Here is a 25,151-nt window from a genome sequence, read left to right as displayed (position 1 = left end):
AGAAAGTTGATAGTGAAACAAAGTAAGTGTTGTTTTACAGACGTACCACCAAACTGCAAAGCAGCTTCTTTCCTCAGGCTGTGAAACTCCTCAGTTCATCATCAGCACAAATAGATTTAATGTTACGGATCGTAATACAACCCTGTGGCGTTACAGGCTGGAAGAATAACTTTAATAATGACACAGAAAGAGCCAATGTTCTCGCTGAAGGTCTTGTTTGCTTATGTAGGTCAAATAGAGGCATCAGTATTAAATTGAGGCTGTTCAGATGGGCAACTCCAAAAACTCTCATGCCTTCCTCTGCTCTTTGAGCATTTGTCATCGAAAATGAATAAAACATTTGTCATGACAAAATCAACTGAAAGGAAACAGAAATATTAATGTTCGTTTGCTTTATTAGATGTGTAGATAATGCAGCGAACGTGGTTGTGACATGGTTGGATGTAGAGTTTGAGAAATCCCTCCAAGTCTTCATCCTCAACTGCTCTTTGAAAAGCAGTGAAGTCCTGAAAGAGAGACAAGGTGTCGTCAGTAGGGGTGAGGGTGGAGGAGATGCAGAGAGAGATGGAGAGAAAGGGGGAGAGTCACACGATTATCATACAGATTTTTGATACATTTTAATCTATTGATATACTATAGAGATTGTGTGCTGAACATGTTATGTAATCACCCCAACCTAACATCTATAGCTCATAATGGAAAGGCAGAGTTGAAAATCATTACCAACTATATTGTTCATTGCTTCAATGTTCTTTTTTATCTCTATTTTATCTTATTTCTTTGCTAGATGAATTTATATTTCAGAGAACTCCCTTCTCTCATGTCATGTGCTCTATTGCTCCATACACTCTGATCCGGCATCTCAGCTGGTGTGATCCCATTGCAAGATGATCTCTGTTGTGTCTTAGGGCGCACTCACGTTTGGCCCAGTTGCTCCGTACCGTGCCGAAGCACGATTTTCACTCCTTCCCAGTCCCCCGCTGGCCTGCACTCACATTGCTCCAGTCCAGGCTTAAGCAAGGTTACCTCTTGTACATACATTGTACATAACTATGCTTTTTTAATGTTTTTTTAATAAGATTCTTAATGTCAGCCAATTCAAACTATGATTCATTTGGGGTAGCTGTTTCACCATTTTTCCAGTCTTTATGCTAAGCTAACTAGCTGCTCGCTCCATTTCACAACTCTGAAAAGCAAAGCAAATTAGTGTATTTTCTAAAATATCAAACTATTCATTCAAAGTTTCCACATTACATGTGTGTATGCTGTATATTGGACCTGGATTGGAACTTCTTAACCTCACTAATTAGCTCTTTATATCTGATTTATGATTCATTTAGGGTAGCTGTTTCGGTTACACAACGCCTTTCTGAAACCCCGCTGTTCCGAAAATAGACTTCCATTCTTCGTAATGGCATGGTTTCCCATTTTTTCTAAAGACCCCACTATTCCAAAAAGGCTATTGGGGAACCCTGCCAGATGGTTCTCTCGACAACAACAAAGGTATATACATTTCCTGTCAATGTGAACCGAGTTACCATCAGAGTACATCATTTATCAAATACCAGTTGCTGGCCAAACACACAGCTGATGCAGAGAGCCCTCCTCCCCCTTGCCATCAGACCATGCTGGAAAGTTTGCAACAGAGACGCCTGGACAACTCTACATGAGACAAACTTTCAACAGCGATTGCTAAGTGTGTGGCTCAGCTTGCAGGCCGATTAACATTGTGTACTTAACCTTTACAAGTGTAAAATTGGACACTACATTGTGTTAGTATTACTAAGGAAAGTTACATTCAGGTCAGTGCCCATCTGTTGTTGGTTGTTGGGCTTGAGTTTTCCATGTTATGCTTTCACAATATTTTTTGAGCATGCAGTACCTTTGAGGTTATTCCGGAGAATATTCTGGACAGTATTTGTTTTTGTTTTGAATTGCTGCAATCATAATAAACATACATTTGCATAAAGCAAGCATATTTGTCCACTTCGATGTTGATAAGAGTATTAAAAACTTGGAAAACATCCGATTAAGGTTAATTTAGAAAAGATTAAAAAATGTGAGATTAATTTGCGATTAATCGCAAGTTAACTATGGACAATCATGCGATTAATAAAGGTTAAATTGACAGCTCTAGTTTAAAGACTTACAAACAAGCCAGAGGAATTTCCACTATCCCACAATGATAATGGTTTCAGGCCTGATTGATCCGACCGAGAACCTGAGGACAAACCGCAGTAGAGACTTGTCAATCTGCCTCTTCAATACGATCGTGGCTGGTCAGGACATATTCTGTGTGTGCACTGTGAGAGAAAGCACTTTCTGCCGCTACAACTGACGAAGAAACATCTGATTAAAGGGAAACTCCACCAATTTTACACATTTAACTATGTTTGCAGGTCTTGAGGAGAACTACTACATATGTGAAAAAAGTATTATAAAGCCTTTGTGGCTCCAGAGGAAGCTGTGTATAATCTGATAAATTGCCACCAGCGATGTTTGTCAGTGGCTAAGTGACGTTGTGGGTAATGTAGGCGTCAGGTTTTTGAAAACAAGAAGAATGCGTGGAATAAAAAAGGCGATATCTCTGATTCTGCTGTGTTGATTTTGATCATTTGTTTTGAAACTGTCCATAATGAGTCCAACAGTGTTATAGGAGTGTAATGCCAGACCAGCGGACTGTTTTTCAAAACCTTGTGCCTACATTACTCAGAATGCATCTTAGCAACTGACACTTAAACCAGATTAATGTGTAAAATCACTGGAGTTACCATTTAATTCAAATTGCATGTGATATCCTCATTCATATAATGTAGTGGAAATAACTGTGATATAACAGTTTCATTCTTGACGTAATCAGCAAAATATTCATCGGAGGCATTATGGGCAACAGATAAATGTAAGCATGGAAACACTTTGTGAAATAAATAAATAATGCGCTAATAAATAAGAAAGAACAACCCAACAAAGATGATACCTGAGCACACCACGCCAGCATCTTCGCCATGGCCACAGTTATTATGCCCGAGGGTTGGATATCCGCAGTGCATGAGGGACGTCTCGTTACCGTGGCAGCCGACATCATCCAGCCAGATGTCTCCCTGGCCTGGACCAAAGAAGGCACTCGATTTGGCCGTCTTAGCTGTTCCGCAGCCGATGACTCTGCACACCACCTCTGCATCTCTGAGGTCCCACTCATCATCACACACTGTTCCCCACTGACCGTCATGCATAACCTCCACTCTGCCAGAGCATCGGTCGGTGCCATTGACAAGCCTTATCGGTGGAGTATCTGAGGAAAGAACCAATAACGTTTAAAGTAATTCAGTACTTCACCTCTTATCTGTAGTGCTATTTATTTGAGATGTCTGCCTTAATTCAAATATAATGGAACTAGATGGCACTCAGTTTGTGGCGTTCAAAGCAACAAAGAAATACATCTGGAAAAACTCAACAACAATGTCTTATAACCAGCTTAATCACGGTAATCCACAGATGTTGTTGTGAGCAGTTTCATGTATTTCTTTCGGTGTCACAACACAGAAGGAAGACTAGCGAACTAGGCTAGCTAACATTACAGCTCGGCTGAGGAGGATGCCGTCAATGGTTACATCTTCCACTGAGGAAAAATTTGTACGAGTGCCATCTGGTTCCAGTATATTTGAGAGAAGACAGACTTCTCTTACCTTACATCATCTTACCTGTACATGAAAGAGAAACACCTTCACATGTCCCTGTGATTTCTTGAAATGCGCAGTCGGAGATAGAGCTCACATTTCTAGCGCATGTGCTCGTATACCCTTTCAGTCTGGTGTCACCAAAATGGAAGCTTTCGTGAGAATTATTTGGAGGTCCACAGCCGAGTTCCTTGCACAGCACTGTAGACAAATTTTCCTCCATTGGCCACCCTGGGTGACCTCCACCCTGCCAGAGCAGCGGTTAATCCTGTTGTACAATCTGAGTCTGGAAAGGAAGCAGTTAGGGTCAGGGTTAACTATTGTATTTAAAATGTTGGAGAAGAACGTTTTTAGTTCAGTAGTGAGATGTAGTATTTCCCTATGCTTTTCAGGATGATAGGGTTTGTGGAAAGGAGAACAGATAGTACTGCTTCTAAATCTGTGATATGACACAGAAAGAGGAACGGCAAATGATAACTGTGACAGGCTGCAGGAGGATTTTCTAACATGGTACTATGAAATCAGGATTCTGATCAACCTTTACAAGTACTTGACATTTTTTACAACAGACAGTCTGGCATGTGTTACCTGAGCATACAACACCAGCCTCTTTATTGTGGCCGCAGTTGTGTTCTCCAAAACCGCTGTGCGGGCAGTCAGCAAGGGATTTCTCATGACCAGAACACTCAACATTGTCCAACCAAACCTGATCCCGACCTCTGCCAAAGAAGGCATTGTACTTGACTGAGAGCGCATTCCCACAGTTCAACTGACGGCACACGACAGATGCTTCCTGCATGCCCCATTTGTTATCACAAACTGTTCCCCACTGTCCATCGTGGAAGAGTTCCACTCGGCCGTTGCATCGATTTGTCCCGTTCATCAGCCGAATTGGTTTACTGTCTGTCAGGTGGAAAAGAAAAAGCAAAGGGCCATGTTTGTTCAGAAGTCATCCACAACAGCAGACAGTCTAACCATGTGAAGTTCTCTACAAATTTACAGATGTAGTTTTGACTCACTTGCACAGAAAATCGTAGCATCAACACAGCTTTCCTTGAATTCTTGAAGCCTGCACTGTGAGATAGAGCTCTCATTTCCAAAACAGGACGTCTTGATTCCAACCATGTCACGTGCCTCTCCAAAATGCAGATCTTCAGTCGGAGTGACAGCGGTGCCACAGTTAATCTCTCGGCACACCACGTCAGCTTCTGCCTTGCCCCAGTCACTGCTGCATATTCGTTTCCAATGGTCCTCATGGTAGACTTCCAATCTGCCATTACACCGATTGCTTCCGTTGACCACCCTCACATGATCTGCAAATCATATAGGTAGAAATCTAATTAAATCAAAACTGTCTTTTGTTTTACTTAATCCCTTATGGTGGAAGGGAATGAGTACAAGCCAAGAACCAAAATTTCTGACTGAGGCAGAACGTTTTCTGTTCACGTGGGACCACGTTCCGTTCATCAAGTTGACAGAAAAAATTGCATACCAAGGCCTTTAACTCTTTGTACTGTATGGTAGCAAGTACTAACAAATAAACATTCCATTTGACAGTTTCAACATAAAACTGTCATGTTACGCAGTTTGAAAGTCAGCCAACAAATCTTGTAAAATGTCCACAGCAGTGGCAGAAATATATTTTTAAAAGGGCACTTCACAAATTTTTATTTTCAAGTTCAGTTTGCTCAACAGGATGAGTAAGACTCAGCCTTTGAAAACCTGAAGGGAGCTTTCTAAAGTCCACAAAATGCACAACCAAGACTTTGGGAGCTTGACCCACACTCAGGACTAAAAATCAGGAAAAGTTTGCCTCTTCTGATTCAATTATTTTAATCTGTCCCCCAATTCTATGGGAATGCAATAATCAGCAGCACCATGATGTAGAATGAAGGTGACATGAGGTTAAGGTATGGGCACTGCACAATGACCTTTTTAATGCAAATATAGACACAATCAAATGGGTAATCTGGTGGCTGTTTATCCCCCAACTCTACCTTCTGCCCTTTGCCCTATACATTTGTAGCAGGCAATCACACGCAGAACTGTTGTGCCTCTGCTGCAAAAGCATTTCAAGCACAGTTAGCAATCATCTCAAAGCAGAAAACAAATTGTGAACTGATAATACAATCTATTGTCTTTTAAATACTCAGTTGCTAAAATAAATGCTGTGTCAGCTGCTTTTCTCCACAGCTGTATTTCCCACCTCCTTAAAGTGTGGGATTTTGTGATGCTTGCCTTAATGAGCTAACTGCAATTTCAGGTTAATGCCTCATTAATATACAAAGCAAAAGTCAAAGTATGCTCACTCACTCACTGGTGAAGAGATAAGAAGATTGGTACCTCTCTAATATCAACATGTCTGTTTTTGTTGTCATTTTCAGCTGTAACTTTAACGAGTGAAGTTATACAGTATAGTTAAAAATGCTGGTCCAACCTGTCTGATGTTACACCTGCATTTATGTCATGTACTGTGTCTTTGCTATCTACACAACAGGGACATCTCAGATACACTGCCAGATGATATAGGATAGCATCAGACATGCATTTTAGATGAATTAGATCTACACATTTTGAAATAACATAATGAAAACGACAATTAAGCTGTATGTTAGCTAATGCATGAGCTTTGTAAACAAACATTGTGATTTGGCCTATAAAGCTCACTAATTAAAGCTGCTGTGAGTAATTTTTTTTTTCTAAATTAAAGTAAGTGTTAAATAGCTCTGTATTACAACAACAATCTGTTACAGTGTTGGTCATTGGCACAATGTAATGGACTTAGAATGATACCATCTACGTTTACACTGGTTTCCCATAAACCTCGTTATCACTACACAATCTGTTTGCCACCAGGCACGTGGTCCGCCAGGAAAAGGCAGGTTAAATGGCGATACATTTCCATTATAGACTAAATTATTGAATAAACTCTTGTTTTGTCCTGTTTTGTTGTTATTTGCGACTTTGAGAACAGAAATGATCCAGTTGTCTTTACACGGCGGTGCCAACAATAGGCGGATATTGTTGACAGATGTTCAATCTTCTCAACTCTTAGCATGAGGGCAAACAAGCATGTTTCCAGAAATGTCCAAATTTTCCCATAACAAACGTACGAAGGTCACTATTTGATGAAGTGTTTTAAATGGGTCAAGTACAGCAAACATAAACTGAGATAAGTGATTGAACTCAGCCTTACCCGAACAGACGACTCCAGCATCTTCACCATGGCCACAGTTATTTTGCCCAAATGGTCTGTGTTTGCACTTGAGGAGAGACAACTCATTGCCAGCACACTGCACATCATTCAGCCAGATTTCTTCATTTCCTTCTCCAAAAAAAGCACCTTTCTTGGCCTCAAGAACTGTCCCACAGTGTAACTCTCTGCACACCACCTCAGCGTTGGCAGTACTCCACTCATTATCACACACCGTTCCCCAAGTGTCAGCGTGGTAGACCTCCACTCGACCAGAGCAACGTGAAGGCCCGACCAGCCTGATTTTGTCACATTCTGCAAATGAAATAAGGAAAGCACCATAGCTGTAGGTTGTGTCACCATGAACTCAATAAAAGAAAGTCCTTTTCATTATATCATGGTGTAGAAATCAGAATATCTAAATACTATATAAAAATGGGTTTTTAGGCATGAAATATAGATTTTACTTACTGACCTGTAAGCAGTGATAGACTCAGTAGACCTGCAGCAGAAAAATATGGTAAAATGTTCTAATTAAGCCTGATGACCCAGGGATTTGTCATCAATATTTAAACAATATTGTCCAAAGAATACAGAGCAGTCAATGCTGTAATTTGTGACTTTATCATGAATCAAGATCAGCCCCTTGAAATGTACCATTTTATTTTCATAAAGGTCTCAGACACAGATATAATTGTCCAACAGTGACTTTTTTAAAATTGATAAAAGAGACTCTCCATGATAAAATACTATTTTCTTGTTACACACTTACACACTTTCACTTCTGTTCCTGTGAATGCAACTAAATATTTTGCTGTAATCATATTTTTTGATTTTTGAAGTCAAGGGAAACATGTGTAATGGTGTAAGTAAAATTGGAAACACCGAAACTCACCTAATGACAAACAACAAACAAAATGTTGTTTTTCAGCAGGAGTGAAGATCATATTATGTCTTCAAAGTGGGTCAAATGCTGTCAAGGTAGAGTAAAATAGAAATAAGTATTGTTACTCCTTATTTAAGAAAAATAAATGGCAGTGTCTGTCGTTAGCAGAGCAACGAGAAATGCTTGATTTCAGGAAACCATACAGTATTTTTCTTTCTCAAAATCAACTACAGAGACTTACCTTTTAAATTCAACCAGTCAGGGCAGCTATTAAAATGACCTCACAATTCAAACAAAAAAAATGATCACATCTAAAACATCCAAAGGATAGAAGTCCTATGTACAGATCCAGTGATTTTCCAATAAAAGGGGCTGCCTGGACTTGGACTGCAACCTGGATGTATGTTGACATATGGATCAATCATTAAAGACTGGGGATGACAGGAGATTTCATTTTTACACAATATGTACTTACTATTTGAAAAAGACACTATTTACAGCAGGAAAACCCAGCCACATGTAACATAATGCTGGAACTGGATTGATAGCAACACCGATTAGTAGACACTACAAATAATAATAATAATAATAATAATAATAATACATTTTATTTGTACAGCGCTTTTAAAAACTCTCAAAGACACTTTACAAGAATAGAATACATACAAGAATACATAAAATCAAGTGCATGGTGCATAAACTCAAGTGCATGGTGCGATAAAGGAGAAATATGTAGTAAAAAGAACAGTGTATGAGGATATGGATCTGTGTAGGTTTTTAGGGAGAACAATCTCCTGCAAAAAATAAAAGGGAAATATAGTTCAAAAGGAGAAGAGGCAGTCTACAAGAAGGACCTGAGCCGGCTTTACTTCCTGAGGAGGCTCAGGTGTCTGCTCAATGTCTGCAACCGGATGCTCCAGATGTTCTATCAGTCTGTTGTTGCAATCACCATCTTCTTCGCTGTGGTGTCCTGGGGTGGGGTGCGGGCATCAAAGCGAAGGACGCCAACAGACTGAACAAACTCATCAAAAAGGCAGAGTCTGTTGTTGGCTCTAAGCTTGTCACCCTGGAGGAGGTGGTAGAGGACAGAATGCTGGCAAAACTGCTGGCAATCATGGACAATGCCTCTCACCTCCTCCACAAAACTCTGGACAAGCTTAAGAGCAGCTTCAGCAACAGACTCATTCAACCCCGCTGCCTAAAGGAACGGCACAAGAAATCATTCCTTCCTGGTGCCATCTGGCTTTTTAACGCTCATTCCAAAACAAACAAATAATTTTTGTGCTTTAAATTATTTTTAATGTAAATAAAACTGCACCTTATCCTCTTGCACCTTATGTTCAACTTACCTGTACTCCACGATACCTCAGCATTTTATTTTATTTTACAACTCCTCAAGCATTTTATTGTATATAGTATCTGCCCTTGTATTTTGATTGTATTTGTACTTGAATGTACCCGCTGCTACCCATTTTCCCTCGGGGGTTAATAAAGTTATCTATCTATCTATCTATCTATCTATCTATCTATCTTATTTAGTTTGTTTAGGCATTAAAAAAATCATTCAATGAAGATCTTTCTCTTCTGATTAAAATTTATTTCCCAAAACTACATAGTGCGCATTTAATGAGGGCGTACTTTTACTTTTGTGGTACTTTAACTTAGAGAAGTGCTTAACCGCTGCAAAGATGGTCCTTGCATAAAAGTGGACTGTCTATTCGGTAGAAAGACACAAATATTTTTGCAATTGCTGCTACATAACCAGATAAAACAGAGAAAGAGAGCTGTTATTCCCCAGCTGGTATCAAACAATGGGACATATGATTGTCAAACAGCGGGGCAGAGGGTCCAGCAGCCGAGAATCTACATAATGGTACGGTTGACTTTCTCTCTGACACAGACTGAAAAATGTGACAAACATTGGATATGTACTGGAAAAAATGGAAATATTATCTGACCCATAAATGATTTCTCTGTTATGTTTATATATTGTTTGGAGGATTGTCCTATTCCCTCCTGCACCTGGACCAATAGCATTGAGTTTCAGTAATGGACAGTTTTATTTGATTCAAGTTATATGAATCAGAAGATCTCTCTAAGGTTTTCAAGGACTTGTAACCCAGCCTCTTTTTCATGTAGCCCTCTCACCCAGCTCTGTTTTATGATTTTCATGAATACCCCTTTTATGTATCAGACTGCATGGGAGGGAATTGGTGAGAGCTACTAAAATTTATATTTTGGGATGTTTTTACAATTATTAACACACATTGAAAATGACTTTGGCTAAATTGCCGAGAGGCCTGGCTAGTTTATTAATTGCAACTATGCTGTTATTGACCATTAATTTTCCCATGCACTTTACTTCAACCGTAACTATAGCTCTTATCTAATATAAACATCATCAGCATGAAAAAACACCTTCAAACAAGGATTTAGCAATAATGAACAGTTTTAATGTCTAAACCTTGTGGCTCGTATCTTTTTCCATTGTTTTGAATCACCCCATAACCAAGAAAAGCACACACATTAGAAACCTTCAAAATAGTGATACCCTGGGGGGTTTTGTAGTGTTTCAGTTGGTACCAGTGATGGCGGCATGCCGGAGCTCTCAGTGCAACGTCCAATGTCCCAACCTCTCCTGATTAGCAGCTGGCGATGCTAACCGCTAGCAATGGTCAGATCCTTGCCTTCAGCTTGCGCCAGTAATGAGCCCTCACTTTTAAAACACACTCGGTCGCACAAAATAAGCAAACACTCGCATAAACTCCCGGTTAATAACGGTAAAAAATACTTTTTCATAAAGTTATTTGAAAGTTTGCTCGGTCTTAAAGTCTTTCCGTTTCTCTCCGCAGCTCTTTCTCTCCGCATTTCCCTCGCTTTCCCTCTAGTCCCGCCCCTCTAACAATCCGACAGGTTAATCCCCAATAAGAGAAAATGATTGACAGCTGCCCAAACAAATGAGAACCCAAAAAAGAGAGACCTGAGGCGTTCAATGGCCTTTCAAAACATAGGACATTTTGGAATCAATCGCCAGATTAACCATACATATATTAATAGCAGCAATACATTTATAAACCCACATCTGCTAGCTACAGGCTACATCTGTTATCCCTCTGTCTATCTGCAATGTTCTGTCTTATTTTTTGTTCATGTGTTTGTTGTAATACAAAAACATAAACCACAATAACCATTTTTTTTAGTTGACCACTGACAAAGCCCTTCCTCCCCCTTTCTTTAAATTTCAATGAAGTGGTCTGAACTGGGCTAAATCAGTGTGCTGTCTATTTGCTTCATCTCCCCAACAGCTCAAGATCTTTGAGAAAGCCTCCACAGAAGATATGACTTAGCATGAAAAAACAAATCTAAGTCACTTTATAAAATGTGTTCAATAAAAGTGACACTTCATTGTAATTAGTTTGAGCTGGTAACAGACTTTTCTTGACATAATCATGCCTTTCTTATATTGCTGCAGAAACTTTCTTTTTTGAATGTTGAGACGCTGTGCAAAACGTAAAACAGATTGTGATCATTTGCTGATCCTTTTCGACAAGTACTCAATTAAAAACAGTAGAAAGACTATATAACGTTTTACAATTTTTTGTAAATATATGATGATCTGTTTTTATTTATGTCTTACATTCAATCAACTTTTTTGAGTTGGGATTGCACATCACAATTAAACTAGTTACTCATTCATGCCTCCAGATAGAAACTAAAATTCAAACTTTGAAATATTCCACATTTTGTCTACATTCAAGGTGTTATTCATCTTTCAAATCCCATAAAATTCTTTCAAAATATTCAACTTCCTTAGACGCTTAGTCATATCTTAGTTATAATGGAAGTCAATAAATCAGAAGATTGGCTATTTCTATGGAGTTATTATAGTTATTCTTAATACCAGTCAGCAGGTCAGATTCCATCATAAAATTAAAACTATTTTTTGTAGTGCAGTGCTGAGGATGAATTGATGGGTCTCACAGCCAGAGGAAAGAAGCTGCTCTGTGGTCTTAACATTACCTCATCACCATGCATCCTGCAAACAGCTTTGATTAAAAAAAGAAAAATAGTATTTGTTACTCACTTCCAAAAATAAAAACGCCAAATCATAAGGTAAGAAAAACAAATTTATTCAAGACCACTCACTTACACCAAAAAAACAGATTATCAGGTAACACAAAGACAATGTAATCAGTATCTTCCTGTATATCAATGGCATTAAACTTTGTGATTATCAGAATCTCACAGGAACAAACAAAATCACTGCAGGAACAAGTAAATAAATGTTAGAAGCACACAATTGCCAGTTTACACAAGCCTCATGTTTGTTATCAAAAAAATCACTTTATTCAATTTCTGCTAAGTGGATTTTCTAAATCTTTTTCTATATATAATTTGATACAGCAAGTCACACAGCATCTAGTTCATGTAAAGTTGGTAGATTTCTGAATTATTTGTTTACATAAAAAGAGGTGTAACAACAAATTTAAAACAGGTCCCTAATGTTCCTATGGTCTAGCTTAAAGAAAAAATGCACACCAGCTGAAAATTTTGTTTCCTCCAAGGTCGCGTTAGTACGCAGTGACATCACTTTCTGGGTGTGGTTACAGGTGTGATAGACCTGAAAATTGCTCTTTAAATTTAGAGAAATCGCACCACATTTCTTGAGTCATTCTGTCATCAAGAGAGAACAAGTGGTTCAAGCTCGTAACACACTCTCCCAGCCAGGTCTTCAGGGACCCTCTCGACAGCGTTATCCGAATCAGCATCAGCCTTCTTCTCTCCCAGGCTGCGACTGTACACATGCTCATTTACTTGGATAGTGCGAGTACTGAGGGAGATAAGGAGAGAGACAATGCAATCGCTTGGATGTCTTTCAAGTCATTTGATGTAAAACACAGTAAGTGTATCTTTGCAAATAGCATCAGATTCATTCTCTTTTTTAAATACCTTCCATCGAATGCTCCATTGCTTCTTTCATCTACATCTTCTTTTATTGCTCCTCCAAACCTGTTACTAAACTGAACCAAGGTACCTGAAAGTGAGCATAAAATCACCATGACTACAGCAGACATTATTTTTGAAAACACATCTTGAGATGAATGATATCCAGGTGAAATCCAGATCAACTTGTTTACAGCTATGTCATCTTTAGACCTGCATTTATTATTTTTTTAGTCACTTGGGGTCAGCGCAACAAGCTGCCAGAACAACACTAACATAATATCCCCATCTTAAGTTGTTGTGCCAAACGTGTAATTTTGTCTGTCTGCAGTCTGGTGCAGCTGAAGGACTGAACCACAACAGTAAAGTTGATGGTCGTAAAACCAAAACAATGAGCTGAATGATGCTACAGCACTTCCTAGAGTTGAGGGGGACTGCAGTTTTTGGATATAATTATGTCTGGCTTACATATTGTTGTTTTTGTAGTGCCTGCTTGAAGCTGCTGTAAGCATTGTCGCCCTTATAGCCAACTACCTGGCCGTTTTGCGCTTGGCACATCTCCTCTCACCTCTCTACTTCACCACATGAACGCTTGCTATGCTGCTATGTCCGGTAATCACCATAGGAGCAAACAGGAGGATCCTGCTCTCAAGGATGTGCATATACAGAACTAATGTGATCGGAGCTGAATTAACCACCTTGCTGCAATTTTTTTCCAAGTTGCCACTTGCAGTATTGCAAGGAAAAAAACCCTGAAGCCCACATAGCATTTTCTCTACCGACCACTGCTGTAATAGAGATATATGAGTAAGTGTTGACAGGACGCCTCCAGCTATAAACATGGTAAATTTTTACTTTTTGTATGCACATCCATTTTGTACCTCAGGATTGGTTCACATTGGCCAGAGGCATGACGGGATTAACACTACTACACATATTCAGTGGGCCACAAAACGTAGTCTTTTTGGATTAGGTGCGTACTGCAAACAAAAAAATGTAATGCGTTGAAAACTTGTATGCTGAAGTAAACATGTATGTAACGATGTGATCCTACCCTCTCACTCAAGTAACATAGTGCAGAAACAAGTGATAGGGGGCGAAGTGGCTGTGACAGCGACACCATTCACCCTATCACACTGAAATGATTTTGAAGCTGTTATTTTAGAGGGGGAGAAAGTTACATTATGTTGCTTTAAACTGACAGCTTTCTTGCTAAGTAATAAAGTTTAGACACTGGCAAGCCCAGTGATGAGGAGGAGGGAGGCATCGCGTTTGATATTGTAACGTTAGAGCTTAATGTTAGCACATTGAACGTTATTGTTCATCAGACGTGATAGAAGCACCTCGTGCCACCTCACTCGTTAAGGCCAGAAAGCTGTGAAGGCAACACTGTTAACGTAGCTTTAAGTTGTCAAACAAAGATGACATTATTGATATTCACTCACATTAGCCAACACATTAATAACAAAAAACAATGCATTCGAATAGTGAATGCAGCACTCAATTATATTTCTTACAATTTGAAGTACATTCAATTTACGGAATTCACTCGAATTCACTTAGAAATGACGTTATACGGGGGAAAGAACGTGGACATCAACATAAAGGGAGTAAACAAGCAACTAGCTTTGCTAATGTTGGCTACATTAGCTACCGTGCATCTGTGCAGGGAGACTGGAAAGAAAATGGTTTCGTGCTATCAAAATATGTAGTTGATTGTATTATAAAAAGTGTGTGTCTGCCACTTACCAGCACCCAGACCTCTCTTTCTCCAGAGCCAGTAGCCTCCCCCCAGCGCAAGTAGCACTAGCAGTAACCCAATCACAACTCCTGTGACAGTTGAGGAGGACGAGGCTGCTGTAGGGATTAAAAGAAAGAAGAAGTAATAGTGTTAGCAAAGGGGGAAACTAGCCATAATCACTATAGAAAGACGAACGCTGAAGGGCTTTTGAGTCTCACCGATTACATTGACTTGTAGTGACTTTGAGGGAACCGAACAGAAGGACATGCTGGAGATGTTAACACCAAAGACACAGCTATATTCTCCTTGGTTCTTGTACTCTATTGAAGGGAAGTCAAAGGTTGCCAGGTAGAAGATAGAGTGGCCAAATGCAGGCTTTGCCTCTGTGGTGGTCATATTGGACTTTCTCAGATAGAAGTAACCTCCGGAATATGTCGAATGAGTAGAGCAGGTGACGGAGAAGCTGCTGCCTTCGTCGACCGATATTTTGTCTGGGCTGTAGATCACCATTGCATAAGGAGATGTCAGGGAGATTCTGGGTATGTCCATTTTCACTGCAGAACAGACAAAGAATTTTACAAATTCATAGAGATCATATTTATGTTTGCAATCTTGCACAGTCAAATTTCCTTCAATTATGTTCAGGCGGACAAACAAAGCACAAAATTATTGACCTGTGATGGAGAGTTCAGCTACATTCCCCTGGGGATAATAGATGACTTGATTGGGCAATTTCTTCTGATATTCACAGTAGTATGACCCCTTTTGACTGAAGTCCACTGAAGGGAAGACAAAGGTTGCAGCTTCGTTTTCGGAGTATTTTTCCATTTGAAAATTTCCTTCCATCTTTTTCAGGACGAATGTCCCACCCAGGTGTTCTGATACGACAGTGCAGGTGATTTCAACTTTGTCACCCCATTTTACTTCTGTAGCCGGACTGAAAGTGATTTGGGGCTTATCTAGAGCACCTGAAACAGAGAGTAAGCTTTCATAAGTTCGGTCATAAAAGCTGGCGCAGCTTTATCTAATGCCATTTGAGAGCTAAAGACTTCATTCACAGAGTCAGAATGAGCCAGGCCTCTTACCTAAACAGATAACACCAGCATCTTCACCGTGCCCGCAGTTATTTTCTCCGAATCCGTTGTGATTACAGTGTGAGAGAGCAGACTCTTGGCCTGTACACTCTACATTATCCATCCATATTGGACCACTGCCTCTACCAAAGTGGGCACTTGTAGGAGCAGAAACTGCATGACCGCAGCCAAGCTGTCTACATACCACATCGCCATTGGCCAATTCCCATTCATCATCACACACAGTTCCCCACTGGCTTTTATAGAAGATCTCCACTCTGCCAGAGCACTGACTTGAGCCGCTGACCAACCGGATCTGTGCTGCATATGAAGACAGAAATAAAGTGAGAATGTGACAATCCTTGAAACATGCTTTTATATACAATTGTAAAAGTGTATTTGGATTATTGAATTGCATTCATGTGTATTGATATGGCTAGATTTTCAATTTAAAACAATGTAAAGACATTTCATATTATATATTGAAAACACTGCTTGTCGCATCATTCTCATCAAGTTCATTTTAAAGGAGACATATGATGCTCATTTTACCTTTATTTTGGGTTTCTACTAGAACAGGTTTACATGCTTTAATGCTCAAAAAACACATGATTTTTTCTCATACTGTCCAGTGCTGCAGCACTGTATCCCCCTTCACTGAAACACTCTTGTTAGCTCCTGTCTCTTTAAGGCCCCCCCTCCTGAATACCCAGTCTGCTCTGACTGCTCAGTTCAGACATGCCTGACCAAGCACTGCTAACAACAACAGGGCAGCTGTGCTAAATCAATTATTGTTTGCCAAACTAGCCACTAGGCATAAAATATGCAGATGTGTCACAAAGTCCCAGAAATAAAGGCGGGACAACTGATGAGGTGTTTCAGGAGCAGTGTTTTCTAGCTTCTGTTCCTGCATACTTTGACCTTTTTAACTTTCAAGATCATTTACATGGACAAGAACCTATATAAAACACTGAAGGAAAGGGAAAAAAAAACAAAAAAGCATTATAGGCCTCCATTAATAGCAAAACTATAATGATGTGGAAATGACTGAATGTGTCACTTATGCAAGCCAAATAAAATATTGAAGCAGAGAAATATTGTGAAAAATATTCTAATTCACTTATTTGCTGAGCGTTAGATTTAAAGATTAAGATATCACTAGAGCTTGTGGCCAGGTATATCTATATCTATATCTAGGGGGATTTTAATCATCATGTTGCGCCTGGATGAACAAATAAATACATTGATTTCCCACTCTACTGTTTTAACTTGCGGTATATAAACACAATGCAATTGTGAAACAGATGTTTAAAAGGCTTTACCTGCACATTGGACACCAGCATCATGGTCATGCCCACACCTTGAGCTTTGGAAACCGTTGACTGAGCATTGCTGAAGAAATGTCATGTTGCCAAAGCATGAATCGCTGGCCTCCACCACTGATCCACTGCCTTGGCCAAAATGGGCAGCGCCTGGAGCGTTCAATGCGCTTCCGCATTCCAGCTGGTCACAAACCACCTGAGCTTTACTCAGAGTCCAGTCTGTGTCACACACCGTTTGCCAAACATCACCATGACGGACCTCTACCCTGCCAGAGCACTCATCCTTACTGTTGACCAACCGGACTTCCAAACTTCCTGTGAAATAAAGTAAACTAAAATGATTATCTGGTATCAGAAGATTGAGAGTGGCTAAACAAGTTTGGTAAAACTAAGTGAAAAAAGCTGAATAATACAAAAAAATATGGATACTGCTAAACATCAACAAACAAGATTGTTTAATCCATTGTATTTTTTTGTAGATTTTTCTTACCTGTGCAGACAACACCAGCAACGGAGGTGGTGTTGCAAGTTCTGTCTCTGAACGGTCTTTGTGGGCACTGAGCCAGTGTCGACTCCAATCCATTGCATTCAATTTGATCAATCCAGGTCTGTCCTGTGCCAATGCCATACTCAGCGATGGTGGTAATCTTATGACCCCTCCCACAGTCCAGCTGTCTGCACACCACCGTTGCATCGTTCATGTCCCAGGATTCACCACACACAGTCCCCCACTGGCCTTTGTCGTAGTACTCCACTCTTCCAACACAGCGACTGTGCCCACCAGACAACCTCACATTACCTGAGAATGACAGTTCTTCTGTGAATTTATACGGTACATGCAGTCTGATTTTGATGTTTGTGTGCTTTTTGTTACAGACTGACAATGTATGTTGTGTAATTTAATCGGTGCAATAACTGTGTGGGCAGGCATGGAATATAGGAATTGCTTCAATTCCAACTGGAACATGCAACATCACTGTTGGTCCTTGCTTAGTCCCATCTGTGATTTGAGCAATGCTTCAGTTATGTCTTGACTACATCAATTATCTGTTTTATTATTTGAATCAGGGGGGAATGGAGGGAATATTCACATAAATGAGTTATTAAGTTATTGGACTATTCATTGCTTGATCTGACTTACAGGAAGCAAACCTTTCCACTGTCTACACGTTACTATTTAGCAACAACTCTATTACTGCATCCTGAGCAGGGCCTTTCGTAGCTTTGTGGGGGCCCTATGCAAGGTGTTGGTTTTTTGGGGGTGTTTTTGCTATTTTTTTTTTGTATTTTATGACATTATGGTGTCATCTTTTAGTCTGCACAGCCAAGACAATTGCCATTAGTTTAAAGACTTACAAACAAGCCAGCGCATTTCTCCACTCTATCACAATGATAATGGTTTCGGGCCTGACTGGATCAGACTGAGAACCCGAGGACACACCGCAGTAGAGACTTGTCAATCACAAGGTAGGCGCTCCCTGAAGCATTCCCTGCTTATCTGTCCACTTTACTCTAAGCATTTGACCATAATTTACAAAATGAAAATGTATGAGATGTGCACGAGAGTTGTTTTGCCATGTAGTTCTATCTCTTTTCACAATAAGTGAAGGAATTCAAATTTCAATTCATCACCAAGTCTTACCTGAACATTCGACAGCTGCCTCTTCAATACGATCGTGGCTGGTCCGGACATATTCTCTCAGTGTGCACTGTGAGAGAGAGCTCTCTCTGCCGCTACAACTGACCTTATACCCTCTCTGAGCGACGCCTTGACCATATGATCCAGTGAACTTGACAGGATCTCCACAGTTCATCTCTCTGCACACCACCGTAGCTTCATTCATTCCCCAGTTAACGTTAAATGCTGATGACCACTGGTCACTGTGGGAGAACTCCACCCTGCCTGAGCACTGGCCAGTCCCATTAATAAGTCTAATGGTGGCTGCAAAGCAAAACAGAGAGAAAGAGCAATTAGTTAGTCGGTGTTTTGACACTTTTGAAAGAAACATCTGATTAAAGGGTAACTCTAGTATAAAGCCTTTTGTGGCTCCAGAGGAAGCTGCATGCAATCTGAAAAGTAGCCGCCAGTGATGTCACTCAGTGGCTAAGTTGCATTGTGGGTAATGTAGGAACCAGTTTTTTAAAAAGCAATATGTCTGGTTCTGCTGTATTGATTTTGATCATTTGTTTTGAAACTGTCCATAATGAGTCCAACAGTGATGACATAATCAGCAAAATATTCATCGGAGGCATTATGGGCAACAGATCAATGTAAGCATGGAAACACTTTGTGAAATAAGTAAATAATGCACTAATAAAGAAGAATGAACAACCCAACAAGGATGATACCTGAGCACACCACGCCAGCATCTTCGCCATGGCCACAGTTATTTTCCCCGAGGGTTGGATGTCGGCAGTGCATGAGGGACGTCTCGTTACCGTGGCAGCCGACATCATCCAGCCAGATGTCTCCCTGGCCTGGACCAAAGAAGGCACTCGATTTGGCCGTCTGAGCTGTTCCGCAGTCAATGACTCTGCACACCACTTCTGCATCTCTGAGGTCCCACTCATCATCACACACTGTTCCCCACTGGCCGTCATGCATAACCTCCACTCTGCCAGAGCATCGGTCAGTGCCATTGGCAAGCCTTATTGGTGGAATATCTGAGGAAAGAACCAACAACGTTTAAAGTAATCCAGTACTTTATTTCTTATCTGTTGTGCTATTTATTTGAGATGTCTGCCTTCATTCAAATATAATGGAACTAGATGGCACTCAGTTTGTGGTGTTCGAAGCACCAAAGAAATACATCTGGAAAAACTCAATAACAATGTCTTATTGCCAGCTTAATCAGGGTAATCCACAGGCATTGTTGTGAGCAGTTTTGAGTATAACTAACTAGGCGAGCTAACGTTACAGCTCGGCTGTCACCAGCTGTCACCAGCACGAGCCTCTCGTCCATAATTAGACTCATGTTCTCTTCTGCGTGGTGATAATATTTGCAGGTATAGTTCAGGAGAAAGAAAATAGCGTCTTGATGAAACTGCTCACAACAAGTGAGGATTATCTTGAATAGCCGAGTCATAATTTCTGGAGAGACACATTGCTGTTGAGTTTTTTCCAATGTATTTATTTATATCTAGTTCCAGTATATTTGAGAGAAGACAGACGTCTCTTGCCTTACATCGTCTTACCTGTACATGAAAGAGAAACACCTTCACATGTCCCTGTGATTGGCAGAAATGTGCAGTCGGAGATAGAGCTCACATTTCTAGCGCATGTGCTCGTATACCCTTTCAGTCTGGTGTCACCAAACTGGAAGTTTTCGTGAGTATTTTTTGGAGGTCCACAGCCGAGTTCCTTGCACAGCACTGTAGACTCTTTTTGGCCCCAGTTACTGTTACAAATTTTCCCCCATTGGCCACCCTGGGAGACCTCCACCCTGCCAGAGCAGCGGTTAGTCCCGTTGTACAATCTGACTGAGGCTGGAAAGGAAGCAGTGAGGGTCAGGGTTAACTATTGTATTTAAAATGTTGGAGAAGAACGTTATTAGTTCAGCAGTGAGATGTAGTATTTCCTTATGCTTTTCAGGATGATAGGTTTTGTGGAAAGGAGAACAGATAGTAGTGCTTCTAAATCTGTGATGTGACACCAAGAACAACCACAAAAAGAGGAACAGCAAAGTATAATTGTGAGTGGCTGCAGAGGATTTTCTAACATGGTACACGTTTGAAAATATATTCTTGCTAAAAAAGAAATTTGTAAGTAATGTTTAATAAAAGTCCTTAGCAGGGGTTTACATGCCCATACAGTAGATACATGCATGCATGCATCACCATGGCACACAAATGCACATATCAGGATTCTGACCAACCTGATTTCATTCAAGTACTTGACATTTTTGACAACAGACAGGATGGTATGTGTTACCTGAGCATACAACACCAGCATCTTCATTGTGGTCACAGTCGTGTTCTCCCAAACCTCTGTGCGGGCAGTCAGCAAGGGATTTCTCCTGACCAGAACACTCAACATCGTCCAACCAAACCTGATCCCGACCTCTGCCGAAGAAGGCATTGTACTTGACTGAGAGCGCATTCCCACAGTTCATCTCGCGGCACACCACAGCTGCTTCCTGCATGCCCCATCTGTCATCACAAACTGTTCCCCACTGTCCATCGTGGAAGAGTTCCACTCGGCCGTTGCATCGATTTGTCCCATTCATCAGCCGAATTGGTTTACTGTCTGTCAGGTGGAAAAGAAAAAGCAAAGGGCCATGTTTGCTCAGAAATCCTCCACAACAGCAGACAGTCTAACCATGTGAAGTTCTCTACAAATTTACAGATGTAGTTTTGACTCACTTGCACAGAAAATCGTAGCATCAACACAGCTTTCCTTGAATTCTTGAAGCCTGCACTGTGAGATAGAGCTCTCATTTCCAAAACAGGAGGTCTTGATTCCAACCATGTCACGTGCCTCTCCAAAATGTAGATCTTCTGTCGGAGTGACAGCGGTGCCACAGTTAATCTCTCGGCACACCACGTCAGCTTCTGCCTTGCCCCAGTCACTGCTGCATATTCGTTTCCAATTGTCCTCATGGTAGACTTCCAATCTGCCATTACACCGATTGCTTCCGTTGACCACCCTCACATGATCTGCAAATCATATAGGTAGAAATATAATTAAATCAAGATAGTCTTTTGTTTAACCAAACCCCTTAAAGTAGAAGGGAATGAATACCAGCCAAGAACCAAAATTTCTGAGTTGTTCACATGTGACCACGTCCATTCGTCAAGTTAACAGTAAAAAAAGCCTTTAAATCTTTGTACTGTATGGTAGCAAGTATTAACAAATAAATATCACATTTGACAGTTTCAACACAAAACTGTCATGTTACGTAATCTGAAAGTCAGCCAACAAATCTTGTAAGATGTCCACAGCAGTGGCAGAAATATATTTTTAAAGGGCCACTTTGTTTTTAAAATTTCAGGTTCAGTTTGCTCAACAGGAGGAGTAAGACTCAGCCTCTGAAAACCTTAAGGGAGCTTTCCAAAGTCTACAAAAATCACCTTGATGATGTAATAAGATGATGCCTAACCAAAGACACTATTGACTTGCAATGTGGGAAGTGCAGGACCAAGCGTTTTTGGAGCTTGACCCACACTATGGACTAAAAATCGGGAAACGTCTGCCTCTGCTGATTTTAATTTGTCCCCCAATATTACGGGAGTCCAATAATAAACACCATGATGTAGAATGAAGGTGACTCGAGGAGAAGGACACAATCAAATGGGTAATCTGGTGGCTGTTTATCCCCAAACTCTACCTTCTGCCCTGTGCCCTATACATTTGTAGCAGCCAATAACACGCTGACCTTGCTGTTGTGCCTCTGCTGCAAAAGCATTTCAAGCACAGTTAGCAATCATCACAAAGCAGAAAACAAATCGTGAACTGATAATACAATCTATTGTCTCTGACTACGAGATGCAATAATATACTCAGTTGCTAAAATAAATGCTGTGTTAGCGGCTTTTCTCCACAGCTGGATTTCTCAATCTCAGTTCCCATTTCTGGTCTTGATATAATTTGAGGAAGGTACTTGCAGTGCCAGATTTTGTGATGTTAACTGTAATTTCAGGTTAATGCCTCATTAATAGTTAAAGCAAAAGTCAAAGTATGCTCACTCACTCACTGGTGAAGAGATAAGAAGATTGGTAACATTCTATCATCAGCCCAATAAATATAAGGCTACAGCCATTTTAGCTTAGCTTAGCCACCTACCAGCACCTATAGACCGAGTCACTGTGACATTGCATAAACAACAACAGTTACTTCCAGGTAGAAAACTAGACGTTAATTTGGATTGTAGAGATGTGAGAAATTAGCAAACTCGTTTGTTTCTGTTGTCATTTTCTGATGTAACCGTAACATGTGAAGTTGTACAGTATAGTAAAACATGCTGTTCCGACCTTTCTGATGTTACACCTGTGTTTATTTCATGTACTGTGTCTTTGCTATCTACACAACAGGGACATTTTAGACAAACTGCCAGTTTTGACTAGGCACGTGGTCAGCCAGGAAAAGGAAGTTTAAATGGGGATACATTTCCATTATAGACTAAATTATTGAATAAACTCTTGTTTTGTCCTGTGCTGTTGTTATTTGCAACTCTGAGAACAGAAATGACCCAGTTGTCTTGACAACAGTGGTGCCGGCAATAATAGGCAGATGTTATTGACAGATGTTCAATCTCTCAACTCTTAACAAGAGGGCAAACATGCATGTTTCCAGAAATGTCCAACTATTCCCGTAACAAAGGTACGAAGGGTGCTATTTGATTAAATGTTTTAAATGGGTCAAGTAAAGCAAACATAAACTGAGATAAGTGATTGAACTCAGCCTCACCCGAACAGACAACTCCAGCATCTTCACCATGGCCACAGTTATTTTGCCCAAATGGTCTGTGTTGGCACTTAAGGAGGGACGACTCATGACCAGCACACTGCACATCATCCAGCCAGATCTCTTCTTTTCCTTCTCCAAAAAAAGCACCTTTCTTGGCCTCAAGAACTGTCCCACAGTCTAACTCTCTGCACACCACCTCAGCGTTGACAGTGCTCCACTGATCATCACACACCGTTCCCCAAGTGTCAGAGTGGTAGACCTCCACTCGACCAGAGCAACGCGAAGGCCCAACCAGCTTGATTTTGTCACATTCTGCAAATCGGAAAAGGAAAGCATAATAGCTGTAGGTTGTTCAAAACTCAATAAAGAAAGTCCTTTTCATTATATCATGGTGTAGAAATCAGAATATCTAAATACTATATAAAAATGGGTTTTTAGGCATGAAATATAGATTTTACTTACTGACCTGTAAGCAGTGATAGACTCAGTAGACCTGCAGCAGAAAAATATGGTAAAATGTTCTAATTAAGCCTGATAACCCAGAGATTTGTCATCAATATTTAAACAATATTGTCCAATGAATACAGAACAGTCAGTGCTGTAATGTGTGACTTTATCATGAATCAAGATCAGCCCCTTGAATGTACCATTTCATTTTCATAAAGGTCTCAGACACAGATATAATTGTCCAACTTTTTAAAAAAATTGATAAAAGACACTCTCCATAATAAAATACTATTTTCTTGTTACACACTCTGAGACTTTCACCTAAGTACCTGTGAATGCAACCAAACATTTTGTTGTAATCATATTTTTTTTAAATTTGAAGTCAAGGGAAAAATGTGAAATGGTGGAAGTAAAATTGGAAACACCGAAACTCACCTAATGACAAACAACAAACAAAATGTTGTTTTTCAGCAGGAGTGAAGATCATATTGTGTCTTCAAAGTGGGTCAAATGCTGTCAAGGTAGAGTAAGATGGAAATAAGTATTGTTACTCCTCATTTAAAAAAATAAATAAATGGTGGTGTCTGTCGTTAGCAGAGCAACGAGAAATGCTTGATTTCAGAAAACCATACAGTATTTTTCTTTGTCAAAATCAGCGACGGTGTCTAAGTCCCCCTCTTACCTTTTAAATTCAACCAGTCTGGGCAGCTATTAAAATGAACTCACAATTCAAACAAAAAAATGATCACATCTAAAAAATCCAAAGGATAGAAGTCCCATGTACAGATCCAGTGATTTTTTTTACAAATAAAAGGGACTGCCTGGACTTGGACTGCAACCTGGACGTATGTTGACATTTGGATCAATCATTAAAGACTGGGGATGACAGGAGATTTCATTTTTACACAATATCTACTTACTATTTGAAAAAGACATTATTTACAGCAGGAAAACCCAGCCACACGTAACATAATGCTGAAAATGGAACGTTAGGAACACTGATTAGTAGACACTACAAATGATCAGCTGCAAAACATAAAAGGGAAATGTAGTTCAAAAGGAGAGTCGTTATGAGCAAACATTAAAAGGTGAAGTTGACCACTGACTCCCATTGCTAAACCCAACCATCCGTCCCCTCCCACCTCTGATCATTATTGACAGCAGTCCTTTTATGTTAAATTTGCACATAGCAAAGCCCTTCCTCCCGCTTTCTTTAAATTTCAATAAAGTGGTCTGAACTAGGCTAAATCAATGTGCTGTTTATTTGCTTCATCTCCCCAACATCACAAGATCTTTAAGAAAGCCTCCACGGAAGATATGACTTAGCATGAAAACAAATCTAAGTCACTAAATAAAATGTGTTAAAAAAAAGTGACACCACACTGTAATTAGTTTGAGCTGGTAACAGACTTTTCTTGACAAAGTTATACCTTTCTTACACTGCTTCAGGAACTTTTTTAAG

The 25,151-nt window shown here is 40.1% G+C and overlaps 2 protein-coding genes across 4 annotated transcripts; both read right to left on the bottom strand.

Moving 5' to 3' along the window:
* Positions 1-375: 375 nt before the first annotated feature.
* LOC141017559 (scavenger receptor cysteine-rich domain-containing protein DMBT1-like) lies at positions 376-8,124 on the bottom strand. Of its 3 annotated transcripts, XM_073492252.1 has the most exons (10): positions 7,998-8,124; positions 7,766-7,843; positions 7,346-7,372; positions 6,874-7,185; positions 4,697-4,990; positions 4,266-4,580; positions 3,702-3,963; positions 2,978-3,292; positions 2,151-2,221; positions 376-506 (listed from the first exon to the last, which is right to left on the bottom strand). In XM_073492252.1, exons 2-7 carry the CDS (start codon positions 7,815-7,817, stop codon positions 3,842-3,844), a joined length of 1,122 nt encoding a protein of 373 aa, XP_073348353.1. In that variant the 5' UTR covers positions 7,818-7,843; positions 7,998-8,124; the 3' UTR covers positions 376-506; positions 2,151-2,221; positions 2,978-3,292; positions 3,702-3,841. The 3 variants fall into 3 exon arrangements, with proteins under 3 accessions (XP_073348353.1, XP_073348352.1, XP_073348354.1); XM_073492251.1 differs by having other exon boundaries at positions 376-2,221; XM_073492253.1 differs by lacking the exon at positions 2,151-2,221.
* Positions 8,125-11,865: 3,741 nt separating this feature from the next.
* LOC141017557 (scavenger receptor cysteine-rich type 1 protein M130-like) lies at positions 11,866-24,492 on the bottom strand. The gene is made up of 17 exons (XM_073492249.1): positions 24,372-24,492; positions 24,125-24,202; positions 23,709-23,735; positions 23,243-23,554; positions 21,199-21,492; positions 20,768-21,082; positions 20,032-20,322; positions 19,186-19,500; positions 18,479-18,778; positions 17,327-17,635; positions 16,837-17,151; positions 15,527-15,835; positions 15,116-15,409; positions 14,660-14,995; positions 14,450-14,557; positions 12,707-12,791; positions 11,866-12,587 (listed from the first exon to the last, which is right to left on the bottom strand). The coding sequence occupies exons 2-17, from the start codon at positions 24,174-24,176 to the stop codon at positions 12,437-12,439; spliced, it is 3,813 nt and encodes a 1,270-aa protein (XP_073348350.1). The 5' UTR covers positions 24,177-24,202; positions 24,372-24,492; the 3' UTR covers positions 11,866-12,436.
* Positions 24,493-25,151: the final 659 nt, after the last annotated feature.

Source organism: Pagrus major, chromosome 22 (genome assembly GCF_040436345.1).
Source record: "Pagrus major chromosome 22, Pma_NU_1.0".
NCBI lineage: Eukaryota > Metazoa > Chordata > Actinopteri > Spariformes > Sparidae > Pagrus > Pagrus major.
The sequence above is the reverse complement of the archived record's forward strand: the minus strand, read 5'-3'. Positions and strand labels throughout refer to the sequence as shown.